Genomic DNA, 24,423 nt, shown 5'->3' on the forward strand with positions numbered 1-24,423 from the left:
TCCTGATAGAGCTTGGGTTTTCCTGTGAGCCCTATAAATATCAGCAGTCTTGCATGAGGGTGCGCTAGGGTAGAAAAATATTTTGGAAGCCATGCCTCCATCGAAACTGGCCACAGCTCACTGCCTTCATCCTGCCACATTCTTGGCCTCAATCATATTGCATGGCAAGGATCTCTTTAGGTGGACAGTGGCCTTTCCCTTTACCTGTGCACTACTTTTCAGTATCATTGAGCATTGCCATTCATGTGTAAGGAGGGTAAAGAGGACCGCGCAGTTGGCCTTGTGTAGCCCAATCCTTGTTCTGTATACGGCGATTGTTCCCTCTTTGAAGCCCATGCAGCCAGTCCCTGCTCTCTTTAGGCTTTCATTCATTTTTCTTTCCCATCTCAGTCTGCTCTGGTTGTGCTGCAGCCTTTCTGAGAGACAAATTGAGGAACTGGGTGCAACAATTTGAACAAGGGCACCCCACTGATTTACAGAACGGCAGGGTCTTCTGGGCTCCCAGCCCCATGCTTTGTGGTCCTTGTTGCCCTCTGCTGCACACCACTCAGAGCTTTTCTCTGCATTGTTCAGAGCAAGGCCCCTGTCTCTTCCCTGAGTCCTCACAGATGGACTCTAATAGGATTTGTGAGCCTTTGAATCTCTTTAATTAGCTGTAAAGTGCTTTGCAAAGATGAGAGGTGGCATGATCTCGTGGTCTGAGCGTGTCATGGTGAGCCGGGAGCTCTGACTCCGAGGCTGTGGCCACGTGAACAAGTAAGCCGTCTCGACCCCGTTAACTCGCCTGGCTCCCACCCTCAGCGCAAAGTCCGTGCTGCCCCTCAGCCATGTCCAGGAGCGGCTGCAAGTCCTGCTGCGCCAGGCCCTGCCTGCAAGGGCTGAGACGGACGCGCATCCTCCGACAGGCAGGCAGGACCTGCTCTCGCCGGCTGGCAGCAGCTTGGACAAGGCCAAGGATGTCCAGGTAGCAAAGGAGGACGGCTGGCTCTGGCCATCTCCTGTCCGTGGCCCCCTGGCTCCAGATGCAGGAAACAAGCTCAGCCTGGTGGGAGAGGATTGTGCCCCAGACGCGGTGCGGGCTGGAGAACTGTGGAATAAGGAAGGCCCCTTCCCTGAAACTGTGCGGACCTGGAGAGGCCGGTTGTCCCGGAGGTGCCCTGTGACTGCTGGGAAGTGAGTGTGGAAAGAGCTCCCTGAACTCTGGCCATCCCCAACTGTCCCCGTCTGTTTGAGCCACTTTGACATGAGCAAACCCGGTGTTGGGGCTGCTATGCGCAGCCGCAGAACAGGCGATGGTCAGGTTTGAGCGCACTGCGTTCCTCGCTGCATTGGAGCCATGCGTGGAGAGTGCATTCCCATTCCCTGTCGCCCTCTCCCAGCCTTGGGGCTCCCATCGTGCTGCAGGGCCTCCTCAGGCCCGGGGGAGATTTAGGCAGCACAGGGGCCCAGATCAGGAGCCCTCAGCAGCTCCCCCTTGGATCCCGGTGGAGAAAGGGAGGTTTCCTGCCTGGGCTCCAGTGGCATGGCCATCCCCTGCGGTACCTAGGCAGTCCTTCCTGCCTGCTGCTCCCTTGTGCTGGGTGCGGTGCGGGCTGGCAGTTAACCGTCCCTGTCCCGCTCCCCTCTCTAGAAGGGATGCATTTATCAGCCTTCACACTGGGCTGCATGGGGTTAGCAGCGAGGCCAACGCACTGGGGCTGCCTGCCTTGGGCAGCAGTCGACCCGCTTGTACTGTTGCCGCCAGTAATGAAGCCTTTGAACCTCAAACGCGTCTTTTATTTGGGAGCTGGGGGAGACCTGTGACAGTGGGGTAGCGGCCAGCCCTGCCTGCAGGGTTGCAGGGGGCAGGCTTGCTGGGCTGAAGTCTTTGTGCGGGGTTGGGCCAAGAAGCCTGGATGACACCGGGCAGATCCTGGGGTGGGGTGGCAGGCCATCGGGCTGGTTGGGAGATGGAAGGGGCAAAGCTTTCATGAAGCGCCCTTCTGCTGCGGCAGAGTTGGGTGCAGGGTCCCCACGGCTCACGTACCACCACTCCTAGCACGGGGACGACGAGTGAAGCTCTGCCAGGGCCGGGTGACACTGGCTGCGGGCATGGGGAGTCGAGGGTGCCGAAGGAGGCAGTGTTCTGGGCCTGGCCCCAGGCTCAGCCATGCAGCACTGGCTGCTCTCAGGCAGGATGCTACCCCCTGGCACAGCTGGTGTCTCCCTGGCAATACCCATGCCTTCACGTTCATAACTGGGCTGTCCTGGTCCTGGGCAGCAGGGTGTCTTGGTGGCTCTCTGCCAGCTCCGTGCCCATCTCTGGTGCCACTACGTTCCTTCCTGCAGCCCTGGCTTGCTGGGCGGAGAGGTGGACTGGCTAACCCAACATCTCCTCCACTTTCGGGCCCTCAAGACAGCAAGGTGCTCCTCCGCAGTTGTCATCTACCCCCTTGAGGGCCAGGAGCCCAGAAGACAAGAAAGATAACAAGGGGCCTTGGTCCCGGGCTCAGTTTCTGTGGTCTTGACCTCCCCAGTTTTTGGGGCGACACCCCCAGACCCTCTTTCTGTCTCAGGAGCTGCTCCGGGTCCCCAAGGCTGGGAGGGTCATTCAAGCCAGCTTTGCAAAGGGCCTCTGTTGGTGCAAGGCCCAGCTCCTGTGCTGTGCCCGCTGCTGCGATGTCTGCCTCTCCTGTGTGGGTGGCTTGGGGCACGGGCGGTGGAGGGAGCAGGACCATGCTCGTGCATTTCTGCAGGCTGTTTCTGCCCCAGGAGCGTGTCCATGCTCCCTGCGAGAGAGACCCTGCTGCTTCCACCACCACGCGGCTTCCACCACCAGCGGTCCTGCAGTAGTGGATGGGTGCAGGCACGCCCTGTGTGGGGGGACGGGCCACATGCCAGCCTCCCCTGGCACCGGTACGGCGAGGCGGGACCCTTCTTTCACTGCACGTGCAGGACTTGGCCGTGCACGTGTCAGCCAGCGCTGCCAGGCCTGGCACCTCTGCGGTTCTTGCTCTGGTGAGGGGAAATGTTTCTGGCTGTTTTCCTCGCCCTGACACCCCCAGGGGCAGGTTGCTACATCAAGCCATTGGCTGCGGCACAGAAATCTGCTCTGGAGTTCCCTGCACGCTGGGAGGACGACGGGCAGAGAAACCCAGACAGCTCCCAGCAGTTCAGATGCATGTCCCAGGATGCTGGGACCAGAGGGGCATGGCTGAGCCAGGCCATGCTGCCGGGTGGCCTCTGTGAAGCTCAGCAAGACGGACAGGGGCGCAGAGTCACCTGTGCCCACAGCAGTAGTCCCTGGGCACAGCAGCTGAACACACTCCCGCTGTGTCAGGGTTGATGGTAGTTTTATGAAGAGTTTAGATGATGAGTCTGTCTAAGGTGGTTTGGACAGGGCTGATCCTGCCTCGGGCAGGGCTCAGACAAGATGTGGTGGTCCTTTCCAGCCCCACTTCTCTGTGATTCTGCAGCCAAAAGATCATGTGTTGGCGTGCACATGCTGCCCATCTTGAGAGGGATGCGTGCTTCCCGTTACCAGCCGTGTTTCTTGCTGGTGGGGATGGTGTCACCGGCACCAGGCTGGCCAGGGCCTGTGTCTCCAGCTCCTCTGAGCCTTGGCTGTCTGGCATCTCTCTGACCTTGGAGTCTTGACCATTGCCTGGTCAAAGGTTGCCCTCGTACCTGTTGCGATGCCCCTGTATCTGGCACCCCTGCCATGATCCTGGCCTGCTCCTCGTAGTCAGGAGCTGAAGTCGGGTTCCTGCCTGCTGGTAGCTGCCTCCAAGGGCCCTGTTGGAGCAGCCCCGCAAGGCAAGCCATGGCATGGCACTGTCCCAGACCTCGAAGCCTTCTGGGATGTGATGGTTTCCTTGATACCGTATCCTGGTGGGCTGCGTTCCCAGCGGCTCGCTGGGCCTTTGCATCTCCCCAGAGCACAGGAAAGGCAGGTCTTGGAGCTAGAGCGGTGAGCAGCAGGCTTCCCTGGTGATACCAAGGGCACAGAGAAAGGTGGTGCACGTGGGCTGTCCAGGCCCTGGGGTGTCCAGCAGAGAAGGATGGGGTCTGGCTACTCCCCTTTCTGGGGAGGGGAGACCCTGGGAGGAAAGACCCTGGAGCAGCAAAAGGTGCAGCCAGGTCAGAGAGGGCACAAAGTAGCTGGAGCCAGGAAGGCTTTGCAAGGAAACAGAAGCTTCCTGCAGTGTTTGATAGCCCGAGACGCTTGTCCCTGATTTTCCTGCGGTGGATCCACTCCTGTGGGGGCAGCTTATGTCACTTCTAGGGGACGCTTGACTTCCCACAGGTTCAGGATCCCTCCGCAGCTGTGAACAACTGGCTTGGGGTGTGTGGGCCTCGGTTCTCCCCCCCCGCAGGGGGCTGGGAGCTGAGTGATGTCTGTGCAGCACGTTCCAGCCCGCTCCCTGTGCGCTGTGAGTTGTCACTGGCGACCCTCTTTGTGTCCCCTTCTGCCCCTGCAGCGAGGTGTGCTGGAGAAGAGCCCAGGGTTGTGAGTGCTTGTCTGCATTCAATGCAGAGGCTGCAGCCCAGGCTGTGCCAATGCTCCTGCTGGCACCAACCCCACAGGGTCTTGCCCCTGCGCTCAGGCTCTGCCCCGCGCTGCACTGGGGCAGGGAGGGATTTTCCCCCTTGGTCAGTTGGTCTGGATGAGGGGGTTGCCTTCCGCTGCAGTGGGGGGGCATGGCCTCTGCCTGGGATCCCTCAGGTGCATATTAATGCCCTTGGCAGCAGCTGGATGTTGGCTGCCATGTGCCCCCTGCTTTCCCGGTGGTGGGGTCAGGTGTAACGTCTGGGCATTTCAGTTGACGATAGTTTTGCTAAGGGGTTAGATGATGGATCTAGGGTACTTGGAAATGACTCCCTGGGCGGTGAATGATCCAGAGCAGCTCATAGCACCGTGACGGTCTCGCCCTGCACTCCTCTCTGCTGCAGCAGGCTCTGTTGGGCTTGCGGAGAGCGCACTGCCTGCCCGTGGCGCATCATCCTTGTGCCAGTGGCTGCCAGCTTTTCCATTTCGTGCTCTTTATGAGCACCCGCAAGTTGCCAGTAGCATTAGGTGCACCATGAGGCCGGGGGGTACCCCATCCCGCTGCCTCTGGGCCTCGCTGTTAGCACTGTGGGAGTGCGGCCGTGTTTTCCCAGGCAGTGGTTCTTCACCTGCACCCCTGTGGGAGCCAGTTAGGGCAGCACCCCTTGCCCCCCTGCCACGCACCAGTGCTGCCTTCACTGTCCCCCCATGCTTGCTGAAGGCTGGAGGACCCGCACTGGGAGTCTGGAGGGAGGTGGGTCGTGGCTACAAGGGATCGCCCGCCCTGAGGAAGGGATGTGACCTGCACGGGCATCCTCTGTCTGGAGGAGAGCCCCGCTCCTGCCTGGCACCTGAGGAAGGAGCTGGGGTCCTTGGTGGCAGAGCCCTGGAGCCTAGGGGATAAGAGCATGTTAGCTCTGGGCTGCCGGGATGCGTCTGCAGGCTCTGCTCGCAGGCAGGCGATGGCTGTGACTTCTCCAGTGCAGGCGTAGCCGGTTTGCTGGACAGCAGCTCGCCAGGCTGGGACGGTGCCGATCCTTCCCGGCATTGACAGTTCTCAGCCCCATCCCTTGCGGGCCAGCAGCTTCCAGGCGGTAGCAACCGGCTCCGGGAGGCCTTGGCAATGCTGGCTCCTAATTGCTATGGAGTGCTTGAAACTGGAGACTGGCAGAGGGAGGGCCCTGTTCTCGAGTTAACTGGCCCCATGGGTGCCCAGTGCGTGCAACCTGGAGCGGGCAGGGGCGGGCTGCATGCTTTCATAGGCCAGAGAGGGCCGTCAGTTGTGCTGCTGAGCTGCCTTCAAGCAGAGGCCTGGCCTGGGGCCAGCAGCTGTCCTTCATTCCCCTGCACGCACACTGCAGTGCCGCTGACCCGCAGCCACGGGCAGAGGCCTGGGAGGCTCTGGGCAAAGAGGGCCACTGACAGGCGAGAGTGTGTCCGGCCTCCCCCCAGAGCCATCCGTCTGCAGCCCACTCACGCTGGCTCCTTGCCCCCCACCCCTACTTGGCTTCTCGTCCCAGTGCTGCAGTCTGACGCCGACTCCTCTGTATTTATGTTTTAGGGTGACTGAGGCACCGACCCTCCGGCCGTGGAAGCATGTCGGGGCCCGTGCCGAGCCGAGCCAGGGTCTATGCGGACGTGAACACTCAGAGACCCCGCGAGTACTGGGACTACGAATCGCACGTCGTGGAATGGGGGTACGAGCGGGAGCCCGAGGGAGGTGGCGCGGGGGGCTGGTTCCCAGGGCTCACCACGGCTTTGCTCGATGTCTAGCACTCCGGCCCGTGGTACGTCAGCTGCATCGTGGCATCCAGGTGCACGTACTCCCACGCAGGGGCCTGAGCTTGGAGACCTGCACCTGTACGGAAGAATCCTTGTAATAAAGATACGTCGCTCTTGACTAGGGTTGTTCACCCGCAGGTCTCGGAAGGTTTTACAAAGGAGCTGAGTACCATTATTGCCATTTGACATATGGGGAAATTGAGTCACAGCAGCAGAGCAGGGGATAGAGGCCAGTGTGGTGTGTGCTGGCCATCCTGGGAGTTGGCGGCCTCCGGAGGGGTGTAGCATTGGCCAGCTTTTAAGCGCCTCAGAAAAAGGGGCTGCTTTTATTGAGGGGCTTTAGAGCTGGGTGTGGGCGCCTGCCTCGGGTCCGCATCCGAGCCCCTCATGCTCAGGCTGGGTTTTGGGTTCTACAGCTGGAAAAAGGCAAAGACCTAGAGAGGGAAAAGACATTTTTTCCGGGCTGGCTGTGGAGGCCCCGTGCTGCGAGCCAGGCCAGCCCTGTCGGTAAGCAGGGCGTTTCCCGCAGCCGCTCTGTGATGGAGCTGTAGGACAACCGGCCAGCTGCCTCGCTTGTCGTGACCCCGGGGCAGGTGGCCCCACTCCCATCACATCTACCCACCACGGGGCAGAAAGTGGTGCTGGCAGCCAGTGGCCTGTCTGCGTGGGGCTTCCTCGGGCTGCTGGCGCCAGCAGAGCTGGTGATGATCACGGCAGCAGGAAGCATGGACGTGTCCTGGGGTGGTTTGGGCCTCTGAAAGACAAACCCAGAAATCTTTGGCTCAGCTCCTGTGCAGCCCCGAAGGTCAGGGATGGTCTGAAGTGAACAAGCCATCAGAGAGAGCAGCCGGTCTGGTGATGAGGGGTCGAGGGCAGAGGATTGGAAGGCATAAATGGAGAGCTGGCTGGGAGAGCCTGTTCCCAGCCCCTGCCTTGCTCCCAGGTATGAGCACCAGGGGCTTTGGGCTGGGAACGCTGCGCTGAGCAGCCTCAAGCGGCTCTCTCCCTCTGAGTGGGTTACAGGCAAAATAAACTCCGTGGTTGAATCCATGTGAGCTGCTCCCCAGGCCCAGAGCAAGCCCTGCTGTGCCGTGAAAGACAGCTCCATGCTGCTGGCAGCATGGGCCAGTGGTGTCACAGTACCGTAAGGGGCAGGATGAGGCCCCCCCACTTCGTCCACCCCCACAAACACAGCCAGAATTTCCCTTGTGAGCCCTGGCGGGTCCCAGTGACCTAGAAAGGGAAAGGGACTTGAGCCATTTCCCAATCTGCTGAGCCAGCCAGACCCCCGGGGAGCCTAATCCACGGTCCTGAATCTCTTCCGTGATGATAATTCTGCATCCTGCCTTGGCAGCCTGCTCCTCCCTCATGCTGCTGACCCTGAGTTTTCCCATGTGGCAGGTCCCCCCTTGCCCACCAGCACCCAGCCCACCCTGCTTGCCTTTCCCACTATTTGCTGAGCATAAAATTAGCAAACAGAAAGGAGCTGCCTGGCGCGGTGGGTCTGCGCAGCTCTTGTGGCTCCAGATGCTGACGCACAGGCCCCTCTGTCTGTCTCTGGGATTCAGCAGCTTGCCAAGCTGCACTTTCTCGCCTGCCGTTCCCTCCCCTCGTTTACCCATCCCGGATCTGCGGAGGCTCTCCGCCTTCCTCCCCGACGTAGCAGAAATAATTGCCCATGCTTTTGCTGCTTCCCCTCGTCCTGTCAGGGGAATTTCATCAGGCCGCAGTGATCGGCGTGCATGCACATTCTCTGGGTGATGCTTATCCCACTCTTTCCGGATCTCCCCTCGTTAGGAAGATTATTTTTACAGTGCCGCAGGTGCTTACAGCCCCTTCTAGACAAATGAAAACCGACAGGTCCCTGGCCGGAGGAGTGGGCTGTTAAGCGGTAGGCCAGCCTCTGCCTGGGGAAGGGCTGGACTCGCCATCACTGGAGGGGTTCAAGAAGAGGTTGGACAGCCGCTGGGGCAGGGATGAGCTGGGGCCGCGATGTCCGGAGCGCTCAGTAAAGAGCAGCCGTTGGAAGCCCAGGACTGCCCCCGCGCCCTCATGGATCGCTGGGAGACCATGAGAAGAGCCCTGCAGCCCCGAGCAGGTGGATGTGGAGGGGACCAGGCTCAGCAGCAGAAGGACCAGGGCTCTCTGACTGGCTTAGTTAGGAAGACGGTTAAAGGCTGTGGGATAGGGTTATGGAGGGGGTACAGACGAGGGGAGTCCTGGCTGTCCCCTGAGAGGGGCTGATGTGTGGCTGTCCCCAGGCTGCGAGCAGGGTGGCGGGGATTTGGTTTTCCCCTGGTTTCTGGGCCTTGCTGCGTGGAGCCAGGAAGGAGTCCTTTCCCCTCCTGTTGCTACCTGTCAGGGGTTTGGGGTTTTTTTCCCCCCAACCTTTCGTTAGCAGCTCTGGGTGCTGCTGCAGCCCGAGCTGGGGCTGGGGCTGAGCTGTGCCAATGCTTCAGCTGGTACCAACCCTGCAGGGTCCTGGCTACAGGGTCTTGCCCCTCCGTTCAAGGTCAGACCAGCACCATCTTTGGGGTCGGGAAGGAATTTCCCCCCTGCTCAGACTGATCTGGACTGGTGGGGGGGTTTCCCTTCCTCTGTAGTGCGGGACACAGGGATCTCTGGAGTGCATTTTAACCCTCTCAGCAGCAGGGCACTGACTTACCGGGGGCAGGTCCGGGTGCCCTGCCTTGTGGTGGTGCGACAGGGTTCATCACATAGTTTTGCTAAGAGGCTGAACCACGGATTTATTTCTGTGGGGCAGTTTGGACAGCGCTGCTCCTGCCTCAGGCCGGGGGTCAGACTAGATGTGACCTCCTGGCCAGCCTGATGTCTCTGATTCTGATTCCCCGGGCACATCCCTCGCCGCTGCTTGGGAGCAGGGTGGGTGAAAATCAGTCATTTTTTAAAATTTAAATCAGATTTTTTAAAATTTAATCCTATTTTTGGTTTGTTTTTTGTAATCGATAAACTGATATAAAGATAGTTTTAATTTAAGACATGTTAAAGCTCAAAGATATCATCATGGAATAGGGTTTATTACTGCTAATGATATACCATTTGAGGCAATATATTCATATAAACCTTTTAGAAAAGTTTTATAAATAGGTTACAACAGGCCATGGACTATATTGGGGCAAAAATTTATGGGGTTCCCAGAGGTTCCTCTAGGGATTAGTAAAGAGTAAAGAAAGGCACTCTACCCAGTGAGACTCAATGCTCAGTCTACTCTACACGATCCCATTAAGCATCTCTGTGATGCTGAGTTTGTTTTAGAAAAGCTGGACAAGAACAAGTCCATGGGCTGGATGGGATGCACCCGAGGGTGCTGAGGGATTTGGCTGATGTGATTGCAGAGCCGCTGGCCATCATCCTTGAAAACTTATGGCAGTCAGGAGAGGTCCCAGATGATTGGAAAAGGGCAAACATCTTTAAGAAAGGGAAGAAGGATCCAGGGAACTGCAGACCAGTCAGCCTCACCTCTGTCCCTGGAGAAATCATGGAGCCGGTCCTCAAGGAATCCATTTCTAAGTACTTAGAGGGGAAGACGGTGATTAGGAAAAGTCAGCATGGATTCATCGGGGGCAAATCTTGCCTGACCAGCCTGATTGCCTTCTATGACGAGGTGACTGGCTCTGTGGATGCTGGGAGATGGGTGGATGTGATAAACCTTGATTTTTACCAAGGCTTTTGATACGGTCTTCCACAGCATTCCCCAGGCAAGCTGAGGAAGTCTGGGCTGGATGACTGGACTATAAACCAGGGGCTTCGGGCTCAGAGAGTAGTAATCAATGGTTCATGTCTAGTTGGCAGCTAGTATCAAGTGCAGCGCCCCAGGGATTGGTCTTGGGACCACTTTTGTTCAGTATTTTCATCAGTTACCTGGAAGGTGGGCTGGAGCGCACCCTCAGCATGGTTGCAGATGACACCAAGCTGGGGGGAGCAGTAGATCTGCTGGAGGGCTGGGCTAGGATTCAGAGTGACCGCGACACGTTGGAGGATTGGGCCACAACGAATCTCATGAGGTTCAACAAGGAAAAGTGCAAAGTCCTGCACCTGGGAGGAGCAGTCCCCTGCACTGCTGCAGGCCGGGGCCGATGGGCTGGGCAGCAGCTCTGCAGAAAAGGACCTGGGGGGACAGGGGACAAGAAGCCGAACAGGAGCCAACAGTGCGCCCTTGTGCCAAGAAGTTACCGGCATCCTGGGCTGCATCGGCAGGAGCATTGCCGGCAGATCGAGGGCAGTGATTCTTCCCTCTGTTCAGCACTGGGGAGGCCACATCTGGAGTCCTGTGTCTGGTTTTGGGCCCCCGCTACAGAAAGGATGTGGACACATTGGAGAGAGTCCAGCAGACAGTAACAAAAATGGTTGTGGGGCTGGAGGACAGGACTGGTGAGGAGAGGCTGAGGGACCTGGGCTGATTTAGTTTGGAGAAGAGAAGACCGAGGGGGATTGAGCAGCAGCCTTCACCTCCCTGCCGGGGGGCTGCAAAGAGGATGGAGCTGGGCTGGTCTCAGTGGTGACAGAACAAGGAGCAATGGGCTCAAGCTGCAGCAAGGGAAGTTTAGGTTAGATATTGGGAAGAATTTTCTCACTAGGAGGGTAGTAAAACACTGGAACAGGCTCCCCAGAGAGGTGATGCAGTCCCCATCCTTGGAGGTGTTTAAGACCCAGGTAGACAAAGCCTTGTCTGGGATGATGTAGCTGGGGTTGGGGCTGGGGCTGGGGCTGGTCCTGCTTGGAGCAGAGGGTTGGACTAGATGTGGCCTCCTGAGGTCCTTTCCAACCCTCATTTTCTATGGATCTGTGATTCTATGGTCCTGAGACTGTGGATTTGTTTCTCCAGAAGTAACAGTGATATGTGAGATGAGAGATAACACATCTGATGACCCACTCATCAGCCCTTTTGTCTCTGCAAGTTTGTGCGCCCAGAATCAAGCCCTCACCTCTCTCAAAAAACTGCAAAGTTTCAGAAGTTAGTTGAGTAAAGGATATCTCACAAAATGAATGCACTTTTTTGTAGAAAACAATGATTAAATCGAGGCTTCCTGGCCAGTGATTAAATCATGATTTAAATCGATTTGGTTTAAATCTAATCCACCCTGACTTGCAACCTCCCAGAGCCTGGTTAGAGATGGGGAAACTGAAGCACAGAGAGAGGGAGCGACTTGCCCAGAGCCCCCCAGCAGTGCAGCTGAGGCAGAACTCGGGCATCCCGGCTTCACCCATTTCCCAAAGGCGAGCGTGCCAGGATTGTGAACTGCCAGCCGCATTTTGCTCGGCGCAGAATGCGTTTCCCCCCAGGGCTCTGGCCGGAGTCCAAATGTGTCACTGTTTCCTTCCTGCCTGAAATGGTCCTCGCATTTCCTTACGGACACGCGAGCGACCTTGCGAGCTGCCTGCAGACTCTCCCGTTCCAGAGCTGGCTTAATTTTGGTGACGGGGGACACGTTCCCTGTTAGCTTGTCCAGTGGTCTGTAAACCTCTCTAGCTCTCCTGTAGGGAAGGAAGGGGTGCCCTGGCTGGTAGGGTTTCTTTGCCATGCCAGCCAGCTCGTCACCAGTCCTAGAGTATGGGGGTCAATTCCTGGAGCTCCATCGGCTATATAACAGCTCCCCGAACCTCTTGACCTGCCCAGTCGTTGGGAGAGCCGCTCTCTGGAAATTGCGCTGACCCGGTCTTCCCCCCTTCACCTTCCCTTCTCTCCTCCTTGTGCAGCAACCAAGATGACTACCAGCTTGTGCGGAAGCTCGGGCGCGGCAAATACAGCGAAGTCTTTGAAGCCATTAACATCACCAACAATGAGAAAGTTGTGGTGAAAATCCTCAAGGTGGGTGCGTCAGGTTGTTCCCTGGGCCTTCGTGGGGTGCCGCTGATCGCTGCGGGGTGGCTGCTGGGCTGGGGAGGCCTTTTAGTTGCCTCTCCTCCCACCCCGGTAGAGACCTGCTGTGATGAATGGAGCAGGTGGAAGGAGGCTCCATGCATTGAAACCACATGTGCCCTTGTCTGCTTCTCATTTACTCTGCGCTCACTGCCATGGCTTTTGTGGCTGGGGGGGTCCGTTTCCACTCAGCTTCTGCCCTGCCAGGAGGTGTGGAGGGGACGGTCCCTTGCACAGGGCTGCATGTGCCATCCAGAGGCCAGGGCCCTGCTCCTGCTGAGATCCAGGGTGGGTTTGGCCATGATACACTTGGCCAGAGCGACTTCTGTTTTCCCCGTGGTGCTGCCCTCCACTCTCACGTTTGCTGTCTCCCTCCAGTATCACATGGGCGTTCATGGGGACTTTGGGAGGTCAGAGACGTTCCCCCTCCCGTCCCTCCATCCCACAAGCAGTGCAGCAGGCCCAGTAGTTGGGACCCAGGTGCTTGAAGCCCCTGGGCCAGTAGCAGTGCAGGGCCCCACCTCCAAGAGGAGCCTCAGCCACGCCCAGGGTGAGCAAGCACAGCACCCGGCAGAGCAGTCTCATGTCCAGTCATTGTTCCTGTGGCCCCAGAAGGCAGGAGTAACTGCAGCTGCCTTCCCAGGGGAGAGCGCAGACCCATCTGGGTGCCCCAGCTCTGAGCAACACCTGGCTCACCATGAATCTCTGTGACCCATCTCCCTCTTTTGCTGGGTTCCTGTCCCCTGCCCAGGCCATGTGGGCAGGGAGCCAGAGGCCTGACTGCTGCTCTGTCTTCCTCCTCTTTCTTTCTGTAGCCAGTGAAGAAGAAGAAAATCAAGCGAGAAATCAAGATCCTGGAGAATCTGCGTGGAGGCCCCAATATCATCAGCTTGCTAGATATCGTCAAAGACCCCGTGGTGAGGCACAGGCACAGCCGAGGGCAGCGGCAAGGGCTGCAGTGGGTGGGCAGTGGCAGCAGCCCTGGGGAGCGATGGACCAAGCTAGGCCAGTGACGTGGACATGTGCATGCAGTGCACGCAGAGCCCAGCACATGGGCCTAGAGGGCTCCCCTCCAGTTTCCTGCCTGGTGAAACTCCCAGGGACCCTTTGGGTGGGAAGTCCCAGAGCTGGGTGCTGGCTGTGGGGCGAGGAGCTGCTGCATGGGGGCCTGTCACCGAGCCCCGGCAGCTCTACGACCTGTCTGCAGGACTAACCTGCTTCCTTTCCTCCCCATGCCTCGGCGTCCTGCAGTCTCGCACGCCTGCCCTCGTCTTCGAGCACGTCAACAACACAGACTTCAAGGTGAGTGGCACCAGCCAGCTGCAGGCCGTCCTTGTGATTTCAGGCCAATGCAGAGAGCGCTCCCAGCACCCCCCCAGCGTGGGAGGGCATATGCTGTGGAAATGGAAGCTTGTTGGGGGCTTCCTGCCCAGGATTCAACTTGTGTCCAGCCCCATGCAGCCTCAGGTAGGGATGGATGGGTCCTAGCCAGCCGGGACCCTACAGCTGAGTCTAGCCCAGCCCAGACCACGTGGTGACTGGAACCTTCCCACTGTCACCAGCTCCCTCGTGGGTCATTGCTGTGAACTGGGGGATGTTAAATTTTGAGGAGTGATCTGTAGGATTTGCTGCCTCATGGGGTCCCAGCAGCCTGGCCTGCCTGCTGCTCAGACGCCGGCCCAGCCAGAGTTGCGCCTGCATCTGACGGTGGCCATGTGCACAAGTGTCACTCCAGATCTGTCGACAGCTCAGCTGGTTAAGTGCTGCGTTATCTGAGCCTCTGGTGGACAAGTACATGGGGCAGGGAAGGGGCCTCGTTGCTGGGCCTCTCCACCCTGGGTTCCTGTTTCTCCCTGTGAGTTTTGTTTTCACTGCTGATTGCACACGAAAGCACTCGTCTCCTTGATGCTACCCTGAAACCTCCTCTTGTGAGGACTGTCCCACTGGTGCCATCCTGCCCTCTCCGGGTCTGGCAGGAGTCGTCCTGTAGCTTTTTCCCATCCTCCCTCCATGTCCTGGGTCTGATCCCACCCTAATCGGGGTCTGGCATCTCGGGCCATGTTCTACAGCCACGTCATGGTGTGGGGAGGAGGTGGCTTCAGCTCCTCTTGTGGGTCACAGATGTTCCTGGTCAGTCTCTCCTGGGGCACACAGTCATCACTGTGGTCTTTTGGAGGGAGGATACAACTTTTCAGAGCCTGGACTGACCAAGATCTAGTCCTCTGAGAGATTGTCTCCCCCTGAGACCCACCAGTGGATATCCCCAGTGGGCTAGCCAGTCCTAGAGCGCCTGGGCCTGAGATCTCACTACAGAAGCTGTGTGTGAGAGAGAGAAAGAGAGACTGCAATTACAGTGGGGGCTAGTGAGGCACCTGATTTTGCCATGTGCCAGATGGACCATGGTGCTCCTGTCCCTGGCTGTGATGGCAGGGCCCCGTCTCAACGAGCCAGTATAGTGCCATGCACTGAATGCCTGTAGCATTTCACTGACCGCCCCTGCAATCCCTCCCCACAGCAATTGTACCAGACGCTCTCGGACTTTGACATCCGGTTCTACATGTACGAAATCCTCAAGGTAAGCTCCCCCAGGGACAGGAGTCCTCATCCGTCCTCCTGGGACCTCTGTGCTCCTCACGTGAAGGCAGTGGGGTGGGAATGGCAGCTGCTTGACCACCAAGCCCCTCCTTGCAGCAGTGTCTGGCAGGCTGATCCCAGCCAGGGCAGGGGAGGGCAGCGTCGAGCTCAGTGCTCACGTTGGGTAGGACGTGCAGGTCCCAGAGTTGCTGCTGTGGGAGGAGTTGCCTGCTTCCCTTTCCCCACCCCTCGGTGCTGACCTGCTTGCTGGCTCCTCTTGGCTTTCCATGCAGGCAGCTGGCATGGGGAGCCGTGATGGAGCAGGGAGTCTTCTCAGACTTGGAGGGAGAAATCTGTGCTTGTGCTAGGCATTGCCTGTCCAGCCATGGCTGGCCAGGGTCCCCTTCAGCACTCCACGTCCCAGGTGCCACGGGTGGGGAGAAGCATGTAGAGCCCTCAGGCCTCACTGCAGTGGCTGATTCCCCTACAAGCTCTGGGTCTTTCCCCCTCCAGCCACCTCGTGCTTGGCTCCATGTGCAGCTGGGGTCTGACCGCACCTCTGTCCTGTCCGCAGGCCCTGGATTACTGTCACAGTATGGGCGTCATGCATCGAGACGTCAAGCCACACAACGTCATGATTGACCATGAGCACAGAAAGGTACAGTGGGGGCTGCTCCCTCTGAGCGTCCCCAGCCGGGTGCGCCCTCTCCTCCAGCCAGTGCCCACGGCTGCTGCTAGTCATGCTGCTGGGCAGCACCAGGGAACAACCGCGGTTCAGATCCTTGCTGCTGAGCTGGTTGAGTTAGAGAGGAGGCGACCTGCCCTCCTGCAGCATCCATGAGAAGCAGCAGGGAGGCTTCCGCCCACACGGGACGTGATCCAGCTACCAGCCGTGTCCATTAGGCGCCCTCGCAGTTACTCCTGCACACTCGCTCACAAGAGCATCAGCAGGGCCACGCTGGGTCAGACCAATGGTCCGTCTCACCCAGTGTCCTGTCCCTGACAGTGGCAGGCGTGGATGCTGTAGAGGGGGAGCACTGAACAGGATTTCGAGTGATCCATCCCCTATTCGGTACCATCTCTGGCATCCACCATCATTGGGTTCTCAATGCCAAAGGAAACATCTCCCCCCCAGTCTGTTCAATGGGCATTGATGGGTCTATCAGCCATGGATTTACCCAGTCCTGCGTTAAGCCTGGCTCTGCTCCCTACCTCCTGGACCAGTGAATCCCACACATTCACTGCCAGTGCATGTTGCTTCACAAAAGTCCTGTCTCTTAGTGTTAAACCTGCCTCCTGCTCGTTTCAGTGGGTGCCCCGTGGTTCGAGTGCTCTGGGAACAGTTCCCTGTTCCCTTGATCCACGGCCTTCCTGATCTGTCCTCTCCCATTCAAGCACCATCTGTCCTTCTCCTTTTCAAACGGAAGTCTGAGCCTTTTCATTCTGCTACGTCCTTTTGGAGATGGGGGGACCAGCACCACTCACATGTCTCCTCATCCTCCCGGGGCTTGTTGTTCTCACCTCACCTGTCCTGATTATAAATGGAGCAGCCGCTTGGTCAGCTGGGCTTTACTAGCTCGGCTGCAAACCTGCACCCTGTTGCCTCAATGCCTCCAAGCCTCCCGATCCTCAAGGGGCCAGGCAGCTCACAGCCCTTTCTCCTGTACTGCCTTGGTGCCTCTGTGTTCACATCAGGTCCCTCTTCCTCCCATGAGTGACACAGCCGCAGCTGAAAGCTCCCAGGGCTGGTCTGACAGGCAGCAAGCGAAGGGCCAGAAGCAGCCCTGCCTTTGCTGGCACGGGTTCCCTGCAGATGCCGGCCAAGGCAGGGGTGTGGATATGCAGCTGTGTCCTGTTTGTTTGGGGATACAGGTGCCCATAAAACCCACACCTGCCTCTCATAAACCACCTTTTATTTGCCACCTGTTTGTTAGGAACTCCGGGCTTGTAAATGGAGCGTTAGTTTGCTCTCGGGGTCTTTGTAGTGACCTGCCACCTGGGACCCGAATGCACTGGACTTCAAAGCTCACGGTGCCATGCAGGGCATGCGCTCCTGGGCAGAGCCACTTCCAAGGGCTGTAGACTGCCCTGGCAGGATTGGAGGGAGCATTGACCCTGTCCTGGACCCCAGGCTCTCCAGCTCTTCCCCTCCCTCCTGCCAGGGCTGGGAAATTCACCTGCTCGGACTCACCACTTCACTTCAGTGTCCACTGCCCCCACCTGGCTGCATGGACTTGGCCAGATCATTTTCCCCTCTACCTGTATCTGTTCCCTGAGTGCTCCCCTGCACTGCAGGCTTGTTGGCACAGTTTACAGCAATGGGGTTAGAGGGGAACTCAGCTCATCCAGGCTGTCCCCTGCTCAGGACAGGAACAAGCCCTCATGCTGAGTGTGCTCGGGCGCAGTGGTCTCTGTCCTGACCCTGGCTGCAGCCTAAGCAGAAGTCACCAGCACATGGTGGCTAGGTCCCTGCCCTGGGCTGAGAACTAAAGCCCTCAGCAGTGACCAAGTCTTGCGAGCAGCGAAGTGATTAGGATTCTTAATGCAGACACTTTTGTTGATACCCTACCCCCAAAAATCACCAGATCTGGTGGCAATGTCACTAAGCAAGCAGCAGCACTGGGACCCCTGTGCTACAGTGGGCTGTAATGGTGCATGCCCTCACTCTCCTTCTCTCCCCGCAGCTCCGCCTGATAGACTGGGGGCTGGCTGAGTTTTACCACCCCGGGCAGGAGTACAACGTTCGGGTGGCCTCCAGATACTTCAAGGGACCAGAGCTCTTGGTAGACTACCAGGTACGTCATGCAGCAGAGCAGTCCTGTGCGTGTGAACGCAGATGATGCACTTGCCAAAGTGAGAGCAGACACCCAGCGAGGTGTTGAGGCAGTCCAGCTGGGTGAGGCCAAAGTGAGGGAGAAGTGAAGAGCATACGTGGGTGCAACACAGCTAGAAGGGCCTCTCCGGATGCAGGGATGGGAGGGCTGGGTGCAGCATGCCTGGCTGGCTGTCTCCTGCTCCTGGCAATCTGTGGGCTGTAGAAGGGCTCGTGGGACCCAGAGCCTGGATGCCCTGGGCCAGCGGCCCTTGGAACGGGAATCTGCTGGGAGCAGAGGGGCCCCGGGTCCCTGGAGCTGGAGAATGGGGCATGTTCTCTCTTAGACCCGTGCCCTCTGGCCCCGGGGCTTGGACCTGCTGCCACCTCTCGCCTCTCTCCCCCCGGCTTTTCCAGATGTATGACTACAGCTTGGACATGTGGAGCTTAGGCTGTATGCTGGCCAGCATGATCTTCCGGAAGGAGCCCTTCTTCCACGGCCATGACAACTACGACCAGGTGAGCTGTGGGCCTTGTCCTCTGCCTCCCCCGAAATCGCAGCTCCGCACTCAGAGGCAGGCCTAGGACAGTGGCCAGCCATCACAGCCAGTCTGCAGCCACTGCACAAAGTGGGACAGTGGTGTCACCCCAGACACCCACTTGCTGTGGGCTGTCCTCCTCCACCCCTGGTCCCCTCTGCCAGGGGCTTTGTGTGCCACTCCTCCCCTGCTTGGGAGGTCGGTCAGTCTGGATGTCCATCCACCTGGCTCAGCTGGGAGCACGAGCAGGGACCAGACAGGTGCATGCTAAACCTGCAGTCCTTACCAGGGACCCCATCCCACAGACCTCTGCATTGCTGCTTGAACCTAAGACTCAGCCATACAGAGGGGAAGGGCTCCCCACATCCATCCACCCCCTCCCGTTTTCCAGTCCCCCAGATTAGTAGGGCCGAGCCCACCGGGGACTGGGACGTTCTTGAACTCTGGGGGTTGGTGGGTGGCAGCGTCCTGAAGCTGTGGTATCACAGGCAGACACAGGCAAGGGAACTCATCAGCTTAGGCCACACATGCCAGTGCCCTGAGCCCCAGGATATCCTGCCCGCGAAGGCCTGGAGGAGCAAAGGTTTCTAGTACCCAGCAGGAAAGGTGGCTGGGGTTGGCCTGCAGCAGGGAACGGCCTGGCCTGGAGCTCCGTGCTTCCCACTTGGCGGCTGGGTCACAGGTGCTGGGCCAGCCTGGTGGGAGGCACTCAGTGCTCTGCTCTCCACCCCCCCAGCTCGTGCGGATCGCGAAAGTGCTGGGCACGGAGGACCTGTACGACTACATCGACAAGTACAACATTGAGCTGGACCCCCGCTTCAATGACATTCTCGGCAGGTGGGTGCTGGCATGGTCAGAGACCCGGCTGTCTTTTCCGGGGAGCCCCCTTGGGGTGCTTGGGCCTGGCTTCTCCCTGCCGTAGGTAGCAAGCAGAGTCTGGCAGTCCCAGCCCGTGTCTGTGCCTCCAGCCTCCTGGCTGTCACTGCTTGGGGTGGAGCCGGCCCCCGCAGCTACCCGAGGTCAGGCCAGCCCCACACACAAAGGCCCTGGCTGCTGTGTTGCTGGGGGGTGTCATTCCCAGCCCAGTACAGAGGTAGGGACCCTCCCCCCTACTCGCATGGGCTCCTGGGGGTGGCTGTGGGCAGAGCGCACAGGGAGGCTCTAATACCCAGAGCTGGGCACTGTCTTCCCACCGGTCGAGCCAGCTCTCACCAGCAGGCACGTGGCCCCTTCCGCCATTCAGGTTCTTGCAGTGAATTTTAGCTGGTCCCTGGCCCTGGGCAGCCTCTGTGCTCTGGGTCAAGGAGCCCGTAGCCCTGCTATGCAGGGAGCGTCCTCCTAGCCTGTCTCCAAAAAGCAGGCTCCCGATTTGGCCCGACAGGGTAGAGGGTGCATGTCATGGGGGGACACAGGGACGGGGGCTCAGGTTGGCTCTGGCCCTCATAGACACTCCCGCAAGCGATGGGAGCGCTTCGTGCACAGCGAGAACCAGCACCTGGTGAGCACAGAGGCACTCGACTTCCTGGACAAGCTGCTGCGCTATGACCACCAGACACGGCTCACTGCCCGGGAGGCCATGGAGCACCCCTACTTCTGTGCGTATGCCGCGCGCCCACAGATCCCACACCCTGCCCTGTGTCTCGGTCACGGCCTCCAGCGCCTCTCTCAGCCCCCGGGCCCAGTCCCTGCCCCATTCCCCAGCTGCCTGGGCACCAGTGGGCCCAGAGAGGTAGCGTGTCCCAGCCCACAGGCTCCTAGGGCCATGCCGGGGACCCTCATCCTCCAGCAAGGCCACATCCATGCTGCTGGGGCCCAGCTCCCTGCCTCATGGAGTGCTCCTGTCATGCAGACTGTGTAGCTGTATGGCACGGCCTGTGACCGGGCTCCTTGCATCCCCCTGGCCTCTTTGTCCCAGCAGCTGCCCACCCCTCTGCGGCTGCTGCCCCACCAGGACCCTGCTCCCCTGGCTGTCTGGCTCTGGAGGCTGAGAGCTGTTGTGTCCCTCCGTGGACTGGGAGCCTCGCATTTGCTGACACACTTCTCTCTGCTCTTTGCTGGCAGATCCCATAGCGAAAGACCCTGCACGGATGGGCCCCTCAGCTGGCCTGGCAGCCAGCAACACACCCGTCAGCGCCTCCAGTATGTTGGCAGGTGGGTTCCCGCCTCCCGGACCACCTCGGTGGGTAGCAAGGAGGGCTTTGGGCACCAGACCCCCTTTACTAGCAGGGCCAAGGCATCAGTGCCAGACTGCTGGCCTGGTGCCGTTCCCCAGGAAGTGGGAACAAGATCATAGAGAAATGGGGCTGGAGGGGACCTTCAGAGGGCATCTAGGGAACCCTCTGGCATTGCTCCAGCCAGGTGGCAGCCCAGGGGAGCATCGACCTTCGCAGCAGGGCTTTAGCAGCCTCTTGGGGAAGGGACTGGGGAGCTGTGGGCAGAGTTGGAGGTCACAGCCATGCAGCACTGGGTGTCCGGCTTCCACGGGAGGGACATTCTGGTACCTCCTGTATGGGCACTGGGGACAGGTCGCTAAAAACATCAGCTCAGCAGCCATCCAGCAGGCAAAGAACATGTCAGGAACAATGAAGAGGATTGTAAACAAAGCAGAAAGTATCACAATACCCTTTTATAAACCCACGGGGTGTCCACGCTGTGAATCCCGTGCCCATCTCTGCGCCTTGCACCTCCAGGAGATAGGAGACCTTGGGAAGATACAGAGAAGGGCACAAGGATGATAAGTGACATGCTTAGGGAGAGACTAATGAGGCCAGGCCTGGGCAGTCTAGAGAAGAGATGCCTGGAGGGGCAGGAGAAGAGTTCACAACCCACTAAATGGGGAAGAGAAAGTCCCTAGGATTTATTACTGACTGTCTCTCACCAGACAAGGATGAGAGGTCACATACGGACTGAGCAGGCAGCAGTTTAGCACAAACACCAGGGAGGTCTTTTCCCCCCAACATGGCATTAAAGAGGGGCTCGTGGCCCCAGGCATGGTGGGAGCTGAGAGCTCAGCCATATTCACAAGGTCTTGGGCACATGCGTGCAGGAAAGGGGCGTGGGTGGCTCTGGGGCAGGGAGCGAGGGGCACGGCCTCCGCATCACCCTGCCTGGACCTCAGTGCTGGAGGCTGCAGGGGGAGGAACAGGGGAAAACCCTGCTCCAACCCCGTCACTCTCCCTGCAGCTCCGCTCCCTGCCCCGTGGGACACGGGATGGGGAAGGACGGACTCAGGGCCTGACCCAGTAAACATCAGTTCTTATGTTCTTACATAGGTATTACCTCGATGTCCGCATCCCAGCCCATGGGCAGCCTGGCCGCTTCGCCCGTCATCTCCTCTCCGAACGCTCTGGGCTCGCCAGTCCCCGCAGCTGCCGGGGTGCAGCCCTGAACTCACGTCGCAACCTCCGGCTTCTCGCACCACTGGGCTCACGCCTGCCTTGTGCCCTCCTGCCCCATCCCTCTGGGAGCCAACAGCCCATGCCGCCCACCTGCCCGCCTGTGGCCACTGCTCCTGGAGGCAGGAAGCAGGGGAGGGCGCCTCTCTGGAATTTTATTTTTATTTCTGTTGAGTAAGAAAGAAAAGAGCAAAAACTGTAGGTCCCTTTTTTCTCCCCCCTCCCTTCTCTGTGCAGTAACAATATCACGCTCTCTGGCTACGGACAAAAGCTGATCTCTGTCGTGTCTGTGTCGGGGTGAAGCGTCAGCTGCGTTCTTCTCACGAGGATCATGGTTAGTGATGCAGCTACCGTGTAGAAATTTAAAATGGAGAATAAAATTTATTTTCTATGTCCCTAATGGGGCGGCTGGGGTGGTGCCTCGTTGCTGGAAGCCAAAGGCTCGAGGGGGTGCTGCGTGTCCGGGGGCTGCAGGCACCTTTGCTCCTGCTTGCGGGTCCGTCCTCAGCTGGGTAGACTGGCATCCCCCTCGGGGAGGAGAGGCAGCTGCACGGGGCTTGTCACTGCAGCTGCCTGGTCCCAGGGAAGGACAGCAGGTGCTCGTGCTTCTGCAAGGAGCAGCCTGGGTTCTGGTTTCCGGTCCTCCAGCGAAGGCCAGCAGGGATCATTGCCCAGCCCATCATTCAGGCTCCAGGACTCCCACCAAAGACACCTCTGCCCCTGCAGCGTAAAGCGCAGGATCCTGGGGGAGTCAGGGCGTAAGGGACCTCGCAAGGGCATGCCCAAGTCCAGCCCCTGCTCCAGGCAGGATCCTCCATGACTGAACCACCCCAGTGCTGTTGGCAGTGTCCAGGGCTGGAGGTTCCCCCATGTCCCCAGGGGCCTGAACCCCCTCAGTCAGCACCTCCCTCATCTCCATCCTCAGTGTCCCCTTAAGGCCATTGCTCCTTGTCCTGTCCCCAGCAGCCGCAGAGAGAAGCCTGTCTCCATCTATACCTGCCCTGCAGGCTTCTCTTCTCCAGACTCAATCCCCCTCACTCTCCCACGCCTCCTCAGCTCTTGTCTCCCAGCCCCCTGGTCATTCTTGTTGCCCTGTTCTGGACTCTGGATTTCCAATCTACCCCCGTCCTTGATGCGCAGGATGCAGGACTCCGGGGGAGGCCTCCCCAGGGCTGGACACAGCAGGAGAATCACCACACTGGATGTGCAGGTGATACTGCTGCTCATACAACCCAGCAAGCTTCTGCAGTTTCTTTGCAACAAAAAGCACATTACAGGCTTCTGTTGAGCTCATGGGCCCCCAGTCACAGAATCATACAGTTATGGCTGGAAGAGACCTCAGGAGGTCACATCTAGTCCAACCTCTGCTCACACCAGGACCAGCCCCAACTACATCATCCCAGACGAGGCTTTGTCAAGCTGGGCCTTAAACACCTCCAAGGATTGAGACTGCACCGCCTCTCCGGGTAACCTGTCCCAGTGCTTCACCACCCCTCTGTTGAGAGTTTTTCCTAATATCCAACCTCAACTTCCCTTACTACAGCTTGAGTCCATTGCTCCTTGTCCTGTCATCTGCCCCCACTGAGACCAGCCCAGCTCCATCCTCTTTGCAGCCCCCCGGCGGGGAGGCGAAGGCTGCTGTTCAATCCCCCTCGGTCTTCTCTTCTCCAAACTAAATCAGCCCATTTCCCTCAGCCTCTCCTCACCAGTCCTGTCCCCCAGCCCCACAACCATTTTCATTGGCAAGAATCACTGCCCTTGATCTGCTGGCACCGCTCCTCCCAATGCAGCCCAGGATGCCAGTAGCCTTCTTGGCACAAGGGCGCACTGTTGGCTCCTGTTCAGCTTCTTGTCCCCTGTCCCCCCAGGTCCTTTCTGCAGAGCTGCTGCACAGCCCGTCGCCCCTGCCTGCCCCGGTGCAGGGGATCGCTCCCTCCCCAGTGCAGGACTTTCCCTTTGTCCCTGTTGAACCTCATGAGATTCCTTTTGGTTCAATCCCCCAATTTATCTAGGTCACTCTGAATCCCTGTCCTACTCTCCAGCATATCTACTGCTCCACATCCCATCTTCCAGGTTGTTGAAGACATTGAACAAAACCGGCCCCAGGACCGACCTCAGGGCACTGCACTTGATACCAGCTGCCAGCTAGACATCGAGTCATTGATTGCTACCCCCTGAGCCTTTTCTGCATCCTCTATCACCACGTTGCCTCCCCCCTTCAGTAAGGGACCCGCACTTTCCCTGCTCCTCCTCTTGTTAACAACATACTTGTAGAAATCCTTGTTACCTTTCACAGCCCTCGGAGCTGCCACTCCAACTGCACTTTGGCCTTCCTGACTTCATCCTTGCATGCCTGAGCACTGCTCCGATACTCCTCCCTGGTTGTTTGTCCAAGTTTCCACTTCTTACAAGCTGCCTTTTTGTGAGTTGGGTCACTGAAGATCTCCCTGCTAAGCCAAGCTGGGCTTCTCCTTTTCTGAAGTGCGGGGTCCTTCACTCTGCTGCTCTCCATCCCGCCTTTCCTCAGGATCCTGAACTCAGTCGTCCTGTGGTCGCTGCTGCCTGAGTTCCCGTCCACGGCTACGTTGCCCAAGTCCTTCCCCAGCCAGTATTTGCACGTGCCGTTCTGCCATCATGTGCGAGGCTTTGCTGCAGGCCTTGTTGGGTTGCATCTCGCTGATTGTGGACCGTTTTTCCAGCAAAGCCCGGTCTCCCTGGATCCCAGCCCTGCCCTCTGCAGCATCCACAACTCCACCCAGCCTGCAAGCTTGCTGGCTCTGCACTCAACCCCATCATCCAAATCATTCACGAAGCTATTAACCAGGACAGAGCCCTGAGGAATCCCCCACATGCTTCATCCTCCCAGCTGGAAATAGCCATTGAGGAGTACCAGTTGAGCGCAGTGGTCCAAC

General features: G+C 58.7%; 1 protein-coding gene across 2 annotated transcripts; it reads left to right on the forward strand.

Annotated features, from left to right (window-relative positions):
• Nucleotides 1-6,089: 6,089 nt before the first annotated feature.
• LOC109310392 (casein kinase II subunit alpha-like) lies at nucleotides 6,090-21,915 on the forward strand. Of its 2 annotated transcripts, none has more exons than XM_019535475.1 (12): nucleotides 6,090-6,225; nucleotides 12,029-12,140; nucleotides 13,007-13,105; nucleotides 13,443-13,493; nucleotides 14,707-14,766; nucleotides 15,340-15,423; nucleotides 17,450-17,560; nucleotides 17,995-18,096; nucleotides 18,853-18,953; nucleotides 19,563-19,711; nucleotides 20,178-20,267; nucleotides 21,389-21,915. In XM_019535475.1, exons 1-12 carry the CDS (start codon nucleotides 6,125-6,127, stop codon nucleotides 21,502-21,504), a joined length of 1,176 nt encoding a protein of 391 aa, XP_019391020.1. In that variant the 5' UTR covers nucleotides 6,090-6,124; the 3' UTR covers nucleotides 21,505-21,915. The 2 variants fall into 2 exon arrangements, with proteins under 2 accessions (XP_019391020.1, XP_019391019.1); XM_019535474.1 differs by having other exon boundaries at nucleotides 6,125-6,225; nucleotides 13,007-13,108.
• Nucleotides 21,916-24,423: the final 2,508 nt, after the last annotated feature.

This window comes from Crocodylus porosus, unplaced genomic scaffold (genome assembly GCF_001723895.1).
Source record: "Crocodylus porosus isolate Cpor-Errol unplaced genomic scaffold, CroPor_comp1, whole genome shotgun sequence".
In the NCBI taxonomy this organism is placed as follows: domain Eukaryota; kingdom Metazoa; phylum Chordata; order Crocodylia; family Crocodylidae; genus Crocodylus; species Crocodylus porosus.

Bases quoted from the DNA above. Each gene is read 5' to 3' on its own strand.
- LOC109310392 (XM_019535474.1), top strand. From the start codon at position 6,125: ATGTCGGGGCCCGTGCCGAGCCGAGCCAGGGTCTATGCGGACGTGAAC. The intron at 14,767-15,339 runs GTAAGCTCCCCC...TCCTGTCCGCAG, and splicing joins ACATGTACGAAATCCTCAAG to GCCCTGGATTACTGTCACAG. The intron at 18,954-19,562 runs GTGGGTGCTGGC...TGGCCCTCATAG, and splicing joins TTCAATGACATTCTCGGCAG to ACACTCCCGCAAGCGATGGG.